The sequence below is a fragment of the Nicotiana tomentosiformis genome, chromosome 7 (assembly GCF_000390325.3).
Source record: "Nicotiana tomentosiformis chromosome 7, ASM39032v3, whole genome shotgun sequence".
Classification (NCBI taxonomy): Eukaryota; Viridiplantae; Streptophyta; class Magnoliopsida; order Solanales; family Solanaceae; genus Nicotiana; species Nicotiana tomentosiformis.
The window spans coordinates 125,694,110-125,706,722 of record NC_090818.1 but is presented as its reverse complement, the minus strand read 5'-3'; the positions used below and the strand labels follow the sequence as shown (position 1 = coordinate 125,706,722).

The window sequence follows — 12,613 nt, the reverse complement described above, 5'->3', positions numbered from 1 at the left end:
TCCTTGCTTGCAAATCACACAGTTTTTCCATGCATACTTCCGTGATATAGCCATTCCCCATTCATGTGGGAGATTGTTGAGGTTTTTGTTATTTAAGATAAAATAGTCTTAAAATGAGGGTGAATGGGAAATGGAGAAAAAATAAAATTTTTGAGTAAAATTTTAAGTTTCCCCCTCTAGACAATGAGACATTGTCCCATATTGGAAGAGGAAAAGATTTTTGGTGGGTATATATATAATTGCTCTTCTTGTAGCTCTTAAAGAGTTAAGAAGAAAGCAAGCCTCGCGCTGTCGTCGTCGTCGCTCGCTCGGCTCGGCTTCGGCTACGGCTTCAAATTCGGCTACGGCTTCAGATTCGGATTCAGATTCGGATTCGGTCAAATGATTGATTGATTAATTTTTTGGACCAAATTTATTTGTTAATAGTAAATATTAACGTAAGATTATCCGCATTTATAACGGATATGTTCTAATCCGTGTATTGACCACCAGCTGCAATAGCAGCCGCCTAATGCTCTTCCCACCATGGCCAAGTGCTTGCTCCACAAACAAGCTAGTGCATGCTCCACCATGGAGGGTGGAGGGTCGTTCATCTTTAAAGCTGGCTGCTATATATATGTGCAGCAGCTGTTGAAGAAAGATACGAACGAAAAACGGAAACACCAACAAAACTGAAAAACGCTCAACTTTGGCTATACATTGCACTCCTTCCTCTCAGCATTTCCATACGATTTTCTGAGTTTCTACTCTTTCGTTCTGCATTGTTTTAACTTCAAACAAAGCAACTGTAAGTGTGATTTGCTACCGAACTTTGTGTTCGCTGAAACAGTGGGGTTTGAAGTACCGCTACACCAGTGTGTTATTCGTTCTATCCTGGGAGGAAATAATCCATAACCTTGGGTACTAGGAGGGGATTAAATTCCTTAAGGAAACACTGTGAATTCAGTGGGCTCGAATTTATTACTGTTTCATTACGATAACTTATATTTTTCAAAATTATTATTTACAAATACAACAATATTGACGGGAATAACAGTTTCAAGAGATCCAGTTGCTGACAATCAGTCTCCAGCTTTTTATATTGGGGAAAGAAGTTAACTGATATTCGTACGGTAATAGTGATACTATTATATAATCAACACAACTGATTCAACCACAAATGTGGAGTAAGAATAAGCAGTGGGGTCGAAATAATAAAAAATGCTCTTTCTTTAAAGATAAACTATTTTCGCTCAAACATAGATGATAAAAAAAAATGACTCTAAATGTTAATGGGTATCTCCATCTATAAATATTCAACCAAAAAACCTGGTTTACTTATTTCGCTTTGACGAGTGCATACACTGTTCCGAGGTTTTCCCAATTTGGCTTTTATAAATATTCGACTTTGGATTTTTAACGAAAAATCTGGTTTACCTATACTTACTGTTTGCAGGTCTTTTCAATTGCACGTCTGATATAAAATGCATTTTTAGATTGGGATTGTTACATAAATAACCTGTTAGATTTAATATTTATTTTTTATAGTCAATATATATATATATTATACATTGTTATATATATGTACATATATTGGTCAGAAAATTGACACAAACTCTAAACTGCTCCGTGCAACTTCTTTTAAATTAAGTAGCCCAAATAATCATAGAGCAGGAAGGAAGGAAAGTTTTACAGCTTTGACTATAGCTATTGGGTTCGGGCTTTACCCGGTCTCATCGTAAATGGGGATAACCAGGTAGCTCATGGTCAACGTGTATACCTGACTTACCAGACTTAACACTTCCTGAAAAACTCAATCTGCAAACGCCTCTGCTCACTCACTCCTCCCTTCTGACCATAGTTATTTTCTTAGTCAGCTCTAAGCCCTCATACTATGTTGCATAACTGATGCATTGGCTACCTTATTTTGTCCAGTTTAGTGCTGCCTGAGAAAGACTTGTTTATAATGCAGTACTATTCATCTGTACGAGTATTCCAAAACATTTATATGCTTGAATTTGATTTTGAACTTTCTGCCTTAATTTGTTATTACCTTTGTATTGTTGTAAAGTAATTAACAAGAATTATGTAACATATTTTTCAATATGAACTACCGGTATAGTTCAATAAAGAAATGCCACTAACCTGAGATTCCAATACATCGGTGTAGTTGATTGATGAACATATTTTTGTTGATGAAAAAAGTTAATCATCATAGATCTTTTGTCGGCATAGCTAACATGGTGTTGTAACTATGTAATCTGCCTGTATATACGTATTTTGTAGGCTGCCAACTTGTGTTTGACTGGTAACACAAATGAGAACCTGCAACTTTTTTAGGCTGCCATAACGCCATTACTAACGACCTCTTATTTCCAACATTGCAGAAAACATGGAAAATGCGCTTTGCTTTAGTAACTTATTGCCATGTATATTTACATTTTTGTTAGCCCGTAAAACATATTGGTCCTGTAACTAATGCAAATAGTGATTACTGAAAACTCAACCCGAAAATATGAGCTTCCGGAGTCCTTATCCAATAGTACTTATCTACTGAAGTTATTACCTATTTGACTAGCCAGACTAAATAGAAATAAAACTAACTTTTTTTGGATGGGTAAAAATAGAATGATAAATAAATAGAAAAAGTTATTGCTTGTCCATTACAGACATGGGATCCAAAGGAGTATTCAAAGAGCTATTTTACGATGAGTTTAATATAGTTATCTTAATCTCTTTTCATCCCTCCCGATTGAGTTTTGCAGACTATATCTCAAATAATAATACATCTCATAGAAATTTATTCATTGTTTTTATAAAATAATATAAATTTGGGTCCGGGCCCAGGGCCATTCTCTATACGTAGAAAGTATAAATATGTCCCCAAATGAATAACGCTAGCCGTGAAAGAAATTATATAAAAAGTTGATTATACTATGATATTAAGAGTCAAAATAGTTAAAATGCAAACTCACAAAAATACATAAATCACCTACACGCGCAACGCGAAGACTAGTTCACATGCACCATGCTCTTCCATATAGATATCATCCGATGGATATTTGGTCAAGACTATATAAGAATACAATCTTCAAACAATAAAAGACAAACAAATTGATCAATTGCATTTGGGAGGAAGTGTTAACCAGTAAAATTGAGACTTTTTCTTGCTAACATGTGGGCATGGGAGGGATACTGATAGGCTCTGTGTTTCCAAATTGAATACATAAAGACGACGGTCTTCGTGCTTAGTGAAGTAGATGGATTCTCTCTTGAGATTAGTACCTTTTGTGGAGCAAATTGTTCCCCTATAATCCTCTAGAAAAATTGCAGTTTCGCCAATGCTTTTTACCTTTACCCACGCTTTTTCTGTAAAATCAAATCGAAACACCAGAAAGCCGTATATCTCCTGCATTTGCCATCCATGATACAACATGTGAACATATAACAACGTGTCATTATCGTATTGAATGAGGTTACACGCATAGTATGGCATGTCTAAGAATTCTCCAAAATCATCCGGGGGTTGGTTAACCATTGGTGTAGCTGTTACTATTCCTGAGTCATGATCTAGATCGAAAAGTACTAGAATTTCTCTTTGAAAAGATAATCCATAAAGCTTTCCTCTGAAAATAGTCCAGAACCACATTATGCTATTTTTGCTAATTGGTTGTAAATCATATTTGTGAAATTCTTGATTATACGTCCCTGGCTTACAAAAATAAAGTGAAGACGGGGGGTCAAAGAAGAGAATGCAACATTCAGGCTCATGGGGTGGAGCGGACAAGAGGCATTGTAGTTCGTTGTATCTAGTATCTGGGAGTGGTGGGAGTTGAATTTTGTCATTTGAAATAGGATTCCAAATGTAGCAATCTCCAGAATTAGAGTCAAGTAATACCAGCCACCCATGAGCACATTCACATATCTTTTTGTTTCGAAGCTCTGGTATAGTTCGCATGTAATACCGATCTTCTGAGATGCTGAAAAATGTTTGCTTTTGCTTGTCAGCTCCATGAAAAATAACAAGCCAAGGGTGTTGTTGTGGAGAGGAAGGAGGTTCACCATATTTGTTCATGACTTTTTTTCTTTCTGCAAAAGAAAAAGAGAATAATATTATTAATGTATTGCTAATAACCTATTAATTACAAAGAATTAGGTAGAGTTAATTAAGTGTTTTAAGCTAGTCGATTAATATCATTCGATTCAAGAAAGAGTATATTTTTGTTGAACAAAATTTTTGAAAGAATTAAGAGGACCCAAATTACTTAACAATTTGAAGATTAATGAACTGTGTTCAATTCGTAAGTTTTTAATTTTGTATATCCATATTGGCATTAAATCAAGGTTTTATTTTTATTTCATCCAAAATATGGACAAAAATTTCGATCTACTAGTTGCTAACTTAGATCACGTACACAGCACAACAAGTTATATATCGAGATATTAATTGCAAATCTTGAAACTTATATATAATGACCTAAAATTAAGAAAACTAATATACATTTGGAAATTAACACAAAATACCAGTACTGAAATAATAACTGAAAGAACAAGAAAACCAACGAGAGGAGCAGACACAAATTAAAAAAACTTACCTTCTCGATTAACCTCGTATGCTTTTGGTGAAAACTTGTAAGAATAATGAACAAATCAGCTTAAATAGAATGAGTGGTTTCCTAGTTCAAATACAATAAGGAAAGGAGTCAAAGGAAAGGAATTTTTTTCCAAGTTCAAATAGAATAAGTAATGAAGTTCAAAAACAGTAAAGAAAAGGAGTAACTTTTAATTAAGTTAATATAAGGAAATTCGTATTCTAGTTGGATTGGGTACAACTAACATTCACAATATTTAAGCAAATCTTTAACCTCTATTCTTTTTTTTACAAATCAAGAACATGGAGCGTGCGGATGATGATAGACTTTGGTCTAATACTCCAATTGATATACTCGAATTAATCTCATCACGTCTTGTTGGTAGAGATTATATTATGTTTTGTGTTGTTTGTAAGAGTTGGCGCTTGCCTACACTAACCCCTCGGCCTCCTCCTCTGACTCTGCATGAATATGATTCTTGTATCAATACACCTTGTTTGATGACTATATATGAAGAAAGAGGCGAAATAGAATTCTTTAATCCACTCTACAATGCAGTAACTCACAAGATGAATATCCCACATGAGTTAAAGGGTTCCCGAATTCGTTGTGCAATAAAAGATTGGTTGCTCATGAGTCAAGGCAGACGTCGCATGTTCTTTTTCAATCCCATTACCAAAGTCATAATTCAACTCCCTGATATAGAAGAGGAGTTGGAAAACCAATTCCCCTCATGGACGTTTTCGTGTCCCCCAGATTCTTCATCATCTGATTGTTTTGTCGTCGGTTTTTTCATTGGTGGTTCTCCCCCACTGGTATGCATTATCAAAGTTGGAGACAATATATGGACGTATCATATTTTTTATGATGAAGACGAAGGATTATTTATGTGCAATAACCCGGTATTTTTCAAAAACAATAGTGTTTACCTATTAGGCAATAAAGGGAATCTAGGAATACTAAGTATAGAGGAAAACTCAGCTGAAGAGACACCTACCTGGGAATTTTATTGGGATTCCTTGCCACGTCGATTAAGAAGCTCAATTGAACATGTTTTCACGGCTGAAGATGTTGATAATGGAGGAATATTGGTTGTATTTCTAACTCATGAAGAAGGAAAAGTAGAGGTTTGGAGATACAACGTGATCGATGAAAACTTGGAGAGGGAACAAATAACTAGTTTGGATAATAGAACACTATTTGTGAAAAAAGAAGCTTCATTCTTGAAACCTTGTATTGCGCCAGGGTTAGGAAATAAAATATTTTTTTCAATGTTTCATGACAACAACAAGGCCGTTTTTTATTGTTTGGCCACTCGCAAATATTACTCTTTCAATGCAGCTTTCTCAAGTTCAAATTGTTACAAACTGGACCAACCAACACCCTGCATCTGGATTGATCCCTCATATGATTGAAGTAAAGAATGATTTTCCCTTTGTTTTGGTATTTTTCATTAGTTAGCAATGTGGTATTGGTACTACGAGATAAAGAGATAAACTACTTGCTTTGCGTTTTCACTTCATTTATTTTGCGCATCTTTCGCATTATTTGGTATTATATATTTTGATAAGTAACCCCGAGTACTGAACACAGGGTAAAAAATCAAAACAAAAAAATACTTATATGATAGTAGAAACTTGGCCAAACTTATGGACGTATATCACTTGAATATAATCAAAACCATGGACGGATTTATAGGTGTAATTACGGGGCACATGAACCCATAGTCTCTTCATAAAATAAAATATTTTATATACATATTTTTTTAAATTAGTGTAATATTAACTGTTGGCATTCATGTTTTAAAAAGGTTGAATTGTTCACTTGGTTTAAGGTTGAGTTATTTACTAAGAGGTAAAATGTGCAATTCCTACTAAATACATTTTTCCCCATTTTTTTTAAAAATAATGCACCCATGCATGTACTAGAAATTTTAAATCCGCCTCTCATCTAGATAATGACCATGTCATGGTTAATTCGGTCACGAGAATATATATAGCAATTGAAGTCATTTAACCGACCGAAAAACATATATTCATTCCCAGTTTAAATTCACTTAATAGGAGATATTTATAAAGAAAATTTTGGACGGTGGTTGTCCATCTCTTATTTGCCAACCAATAAAATTTCTGAAATTAATCACTCGAGTTGGTTTGATTATTTTTTTCTATTGAAAAGGAGGTAGATGTTTGCACGTATATTGCTGCAGTGGCGGAGTCAGAATTTTCATTAAGGGAAGTCAAAACATGAACAAATAAACTTACCAAGAAGTGAAGGAGTGTCATTATGTAGTATATATACATATTTTAAAAAATATTACCGAGCTAAACACTGTAATTTTTTGACGAAGAGGTGTCGGTTGACACCCCTAGGGTGCATGTGGCTCCACCACTGTATTGCTGCATATGTGGGTTACGATCCTCCAAGACCTCTAACAGGGGCGAATCCACGTTGGTTCAAGCGGGTTCAGTTAAACCCGCTTCGTTACTACTAAAAGTTTTTGAAGAAATTATTAAAACTTTTTGAAGAAATTATTTTTCTGCGAAACAAAATTGTCACTACTAAAAATCTGCTAAAAACCGACCAAAAACCGTCTAGCTTGGACGGAAACTAGAAAGCAAAAATTATATTTTTTTAAAAACTAAATACCGACCAACGTTGGTCGGTAAATTGGTCAACGAATTGACCCAGCTGGTCAGACAAGAAAATTTTGGATTACCGACCAACGTTGGTCGGTAATCTGGATTCAATTTTTTAAATTTTAATAATTATTTTATTATTTAATATATTTTATAATATTTAAGAATTTATATTTAAAATTACCGACCAACGTTGGTCGGTTAATGTAGGAGAAGCATTTACCGACCAACTTTGGTCGGTAATTGTTATTTTCTGCAAAATAACCGACCAAAGTTGGTTGGTTATTACGTCAACATTGGTCAAACTTTCGAATTACTTTTATATTTACTATCTAAATAATATAAATGTAATTCGTTAACACTTTTGTAATACAAATAATGAATACACTAACATATACTATATATAACATGCTATTTGTAAATTGATTCATCGACTTATAACTTACTTAGATGCATCGATGAATATTAAAAATAAAATATTTGACCTATATCGACTAATAGTAAAAACAAAACATCTCGACCTATATCGATTAATCTAGCTATGCCATACATTAATAGTGATGAATGAATAAAAAATAAAAGAATTAATACAAAACATCTTTGACATATATATATATGGATCACAAATTAAATAAATGAAAGAAGCTATTAGTATTAAGTAAACGAGTTAAATTAATAGGTCAAACATGGTCAAACTTTAACAAGCTATAGATATACACACTAATATATACTATAACAAGCTATATATTTAGTTAAAGTATTACAGTGAAGTGTGTTTGTGTTTGTGTGTATATGTGTGTGTGTGTATATATATATATATATATATATATAGGTATAGCCGTATATATATAAGAACACGAAGCGCTAGGACCACAGGGTCGGGTTCTTTTAGGGATAGACTTGGGAAGATACTAATTAGTATACATACTTTATCATCAAATATATCTATTTGTAAATTGATTCATCGACTTATAACTTACTTAGATGTATCGATGAATATTAATCGATGATTCATCAAAACGTCTCGACCTATATATCGATTAATCTATGTCATGTATTATTAGTGATGAACGAATGAAAAAAGAAGTTATTAGCATCAATTACAATATAGTGTATGTGTGTGTGTGAGAAATTACTCACATACTTAATTATAACTTAGAAAATTTACTTAGATAGATGCTATTATAATTTATTAAAATTAAATAGTTAATATAATTATTTATAAAGATTATGCTTATAGTTTATAATTATTTATAATAATTGCATAGTTAAATAAAATAAATGCTTGTAGTTTATAATATTTTTTTTATAGTTTATAATATTTTAAGAAAAAAAACACAAAAAAAGATTTTTTTTTTTAAAAACCGACCAAAGTTGGTTGGTTTTTGGTCAAACGGTCAACACTTAATGTACCGACCAAAATTACCGACCAACTTTGGTCGGTAATTCTGAAATCAGAATTGAAAAACGGGAAAACCCCCATTTCTCTCTTATTTTCCCCTCTCCTTCTCTATTTTCCTCACTCAAAACCTTCCCCTCTCCTTCTCTATTTCCCTCACATAAATTCCATTCCCCACCCCGCGTCGTCACCGCCCAGCCCTCGCCGTCGTCGTCGCCACTGCCGCCCCTCTCCTTCTCCATCTCCTAAAAATTCTAGGTTTGAATTACAACCCATTTATTTATTATTTCTAGGTTTTGTTAATTAGTTATGAATTAGTTTCAATTGATTAGTGTTTCTATTATTTGAACATTGCATTTTATTGAGGATTAGGGTTTAGGTCTTGTTTTAATTAGTTTTGTTAATTATTTAATTAGTTATGAATTAGTTTTAATTGATGAGTGTTTCAATTTTGAGTTTCTATTGTCTTGAATAGTTTAGTTAGAATTGAATTATTAACTTTGTATTGTCTTGAATAGTTTAGTTAGAATCTAGGGTTTACGATTTGTTCTTGTGAATCGAATTTTTAGGGTATGGGTTGAATTTCTTTAGTTTAGTTAGTTTATGTTTAAACTCGTAGGATATGAATTGAAATTTTAGTTTTTAGGATTTGTTCTTGTGAATTGAACTTTTAGGATATGAATTAAACTTTTAAGATATGAATTGGACCTTTTGGATATGAATTGAACTTTTAGGATATAAATTTGTGTAATTAGGAAAAAATAATTATCTTGAATTAAATAAAAAAGATATAATTAATTTATAATTGTAGAATAAATTAATTTGTTCTTGTGAATCGAACTTTTAGGGTATGGGTTAAATTTCTTTAGTTTAGTTAGTTTATGTTTAAACTCGTAGGAAATGAATTGAAATTTTAGTTTTTAGGATTTGTTCTTATGAATTGAACTTTTAGGATATGAATTGAACTTTTAAGATATGAATTGGACCTTTTGGATATGAATTAAACTTTTAGGATATAAATTGGTGTAATTAGGAGCTAATTATTATCTTGAATTAACTAAAAAAAATATGAATATAATTATAGAATAAATTATTTTGTTCTTGTTTTATTTGTATAGATGGAACATCGTACTTGGATGTACAATAGGAATTATCCTAATCGGCGGGGATTGCGGGAGGATTTTGTAGAAGGGATTGATGACTTTATTAGACATGCAATGTCACTTCCACCATACCAAAGTGAAGGAGTAGTTAGGTGCCCTTGTGTCAGGTGCGATTGTATGAAGTTTAAAAAATTGGAGGAAGTTAAGCTTCATCTTTATAGGAAGGGGTTTATAGAGAATTACTTTGTGTGGACTAATCATGGAGAGATCGATGGTATCCGTGGGATATTTCATAACATGGTTGTTGGTGAAAGTAGTAGGTCGGTGGAGAATACAAATCTTGATTCTAGAATTCAGGATATGGTTGCAGATGCTTTTGGGATGCACTTCGGGGGTGAGCCTAATGAAAATATTGAACAAACTCCTACTGATGACGCAAAACATTTTTATGAACAGTTAGAGGAAGCTAGTCGTCCACTACGTGAAGGAAGTCCGCACTCTGAGCTGTCTGTTGCAGTTAAATTACTAAGTATCAAATCTGATTGGAATATTTCTCAAGCAGCCATGGACTCTTTCATTGACCTTATGAGTGAACTAGTTGACCCTAATATCAACTTACCTGGTGATTTCTATAAGGCAAAGTGATTGGTTTCTAAGTTAGGACTTTCGTCAATGAGAATTGATTGTTGTGAAGATGGTTGCATGTTATATTATAAAGATGATGCAACTTTAAACAGTTGTAAATTTTGCGAAAAGCCTCGTTTCAAGAGGCTTTCCAGCGGCAATATGGTCGATGTCAAGGCGATGCATTATTTACCTCTTATACCTAGGTTAAAGAGGTTATATGCGTCGATGAGTTCTGCTCCTCATATGAGATGGCACTTTGAAAATAGAAGACCACCTGGTGTTATGTGTCATCCTTCAGATGGAGAAGCTTGGAAGCACTTTGATAGGACATATCCAGATTTTGCTAGTGAACCAAGGAACATTCGGTTAGGTCTGTGTGCGGATGGCTTCATGCCTTTTTCTATATCTGCGACACCATATTCATGTTGGCCTGTCTTTCTTACACCTTATAATCTACCACCTGAGTTGTGTATGACTAGTCCATATATATTCTTAAATTATATTATCCCCGATCCACGTAATCCGAAAAGTTTGATTGATGTATATTTGCAACCTTTGATTGATGAGCTAAAACAATTGTGGTATGATGGTGTTGAAACATATGACATATCAACCAAGTAGAATTTCAATTTGCGTGCTAATTTAATGTGGACTATTAATGATTTTCCTGTGTATGGAATGTTGTCTGGGTGGATGACTGCTGGGAAGCTAGCTTGTCCTTACTGCATGGAAAATAGTAAAGCGCTCACTTTGAAATATGACCGAAAGCAATCATGGTTTGATTGTCACCGTCAATTCTTGCCTGATGATCATGAGTTTAGAAGGATGAAAAATGCATTCAAAAAGAATAAAGTGGAATATGATTCTCCACCTCCGATACTTTCAGGTGAGGAAATTTGGGAGAGGATCCAGAACTTCAGTAAAGTTACTGAGGCTCCACCTTATAGATTTCCCGGATATGGTGTTAATCATAATTGGACGAAACAGAGTATATTTTGGAAGTTGCTTTATTGGAAGGATAATCTTCTCCGACACAACCTTGATGTCATGCATATTGAGAAGAATTATTTTGATAATTTGTTCAACAGAGTGATGGATGTTAAAGGTTAGACAAAAGATAACCCGAAGGCTAGAAAAGACTTACAAGAATATTGCAGGCAGCCTGAATTATACTTGCAGACAACAAACAATAGTAAGGTGTTCAAGCCCAAAGCAAGTTACACATTCACTTTGGAGGAAAGACGACTAATTTTTGATTGGGTTACGAAATTGAAGATGCCTGAGGGTTATGCGTCGAATCTTGAAAAAAAAAAGTATATATGGAGGTAGGGAAGTTGAGCCATTTGAAAAGTCATGACTGCCATGTTTTCATGGAGACCTTAGTGCCTATTGCATTTTATGGTTTGCCTGAAAGAATCTGGAAACCCATCACTGAGATTAGTTTGTTTTTCAAAGACTTGTGTTCTACCACATTAAGGGAAGAAAACCTACTTCGGATGGACCAGAACATCCGTGTAATTTCTAGTAAGATGGAAAAAATATTCCCATGTGGTTTCTTTGATGTGATGGAACACCTTCCAATACACCTTGTACACGAGGCACGACTTGGAGGGCCTGTTCAATGCAGATGGATGTATCCCTTTGAGAGGTAATATTATAAGTTTGATGTAATATTCTATTTTATTTGAATGTTCTTGGCTAACATGACATTATGTAGGACAATTGGCAAATGCAAATAATTTGTTAAGCAGAGGAATAAGATTGAAGGATCTATATGCGAAGCCTATCTTGCAAAGGAAACTGCACATTTTTGTTCTTATTATTTTGAGAGTAACGTGCCATGTTCTAGGAATAGGCCCAATAGGCACACGGTCGAATGTGTGAATGATCCATTATATCCAGCAATGTCCATATTCAATCAACCAGGCCGATGTTCTAAGGATGTTAGAAAGAGAAGTTTGAGTGATATGGAGTACAAGTCAGCTACACTTCATGTGTTGCTAAATTGTCCCGAAGTTATACCATTTCTCAAGTAAGTATTGATTTATTAGTTATCAAAATGTAAAATTTACTGTGACTACATATTGATGCAACTACTAAAAATATTTGATATGTCACAGTCGCTTCGTGGGTCAATTTGGCGATGATGTTGTATATACGAGATTTGATACGTGGTTCAAACAGTTTTATATATATATATATATATATATATATATATATATATATATATATATATATATATATATATAGTGAATGTATAAAAATTGATTCATA

The 12,613-nt window shown here is 33.6% G+C and overlaps 2 protein-coding genes across 2 annotated transcripts; one reads left to right on the top strand and one right to left on the bottom strand.

The window, feature by feature from the left end:
* Positions 1-3,097: 3,097 nt before the first annotated feature.
* LOC138896325 (uncharacterized) lies at positions 3,098-4,054 on the bottom strand. Its single transcript, XM_070181125.1, has one exon. It carries the CDS (start codon positions 4,052-4,054, stop codon positions 3,098-3,100), a length of 957 nt encoding a protein of 318 aa, XP_070037226.1.
* Positions 4,055-4,873: 819 nt separating this feature from the next.
* LOC104095912 (F-box/kelch-repeat protein At1g57790-like) lies at positions 4,874-5,986 on the top strand. The gene has a single exon (XM_009602159.2). It carries the CDS (start codon positions 4,874-4,876, stop codon positions 5,984-5,986), a length of 1,113 nt encoding a protein of 370 aa, XP_009600454.2.
* Positions 5,987-12,613: the final 6,627 nt, after the last annotated feature.

Bases quoted from the DNA above. Each gene is read 5' to 3' on its own strand.
- LOC138896325 (XM_070181125.1), bottom strand. From the start codon at position 4,054: ATGAACAAATATGGTGAACCTCCTTCCTCTCCACAACAACACCCTTGG.
- LOC104095912 (XM_009602159.2), top strand. From the start codon at position 4,874: ATGGAGCGTGCGGATGATGATAGACTTTGGTCTAATACTCCAATTGAT.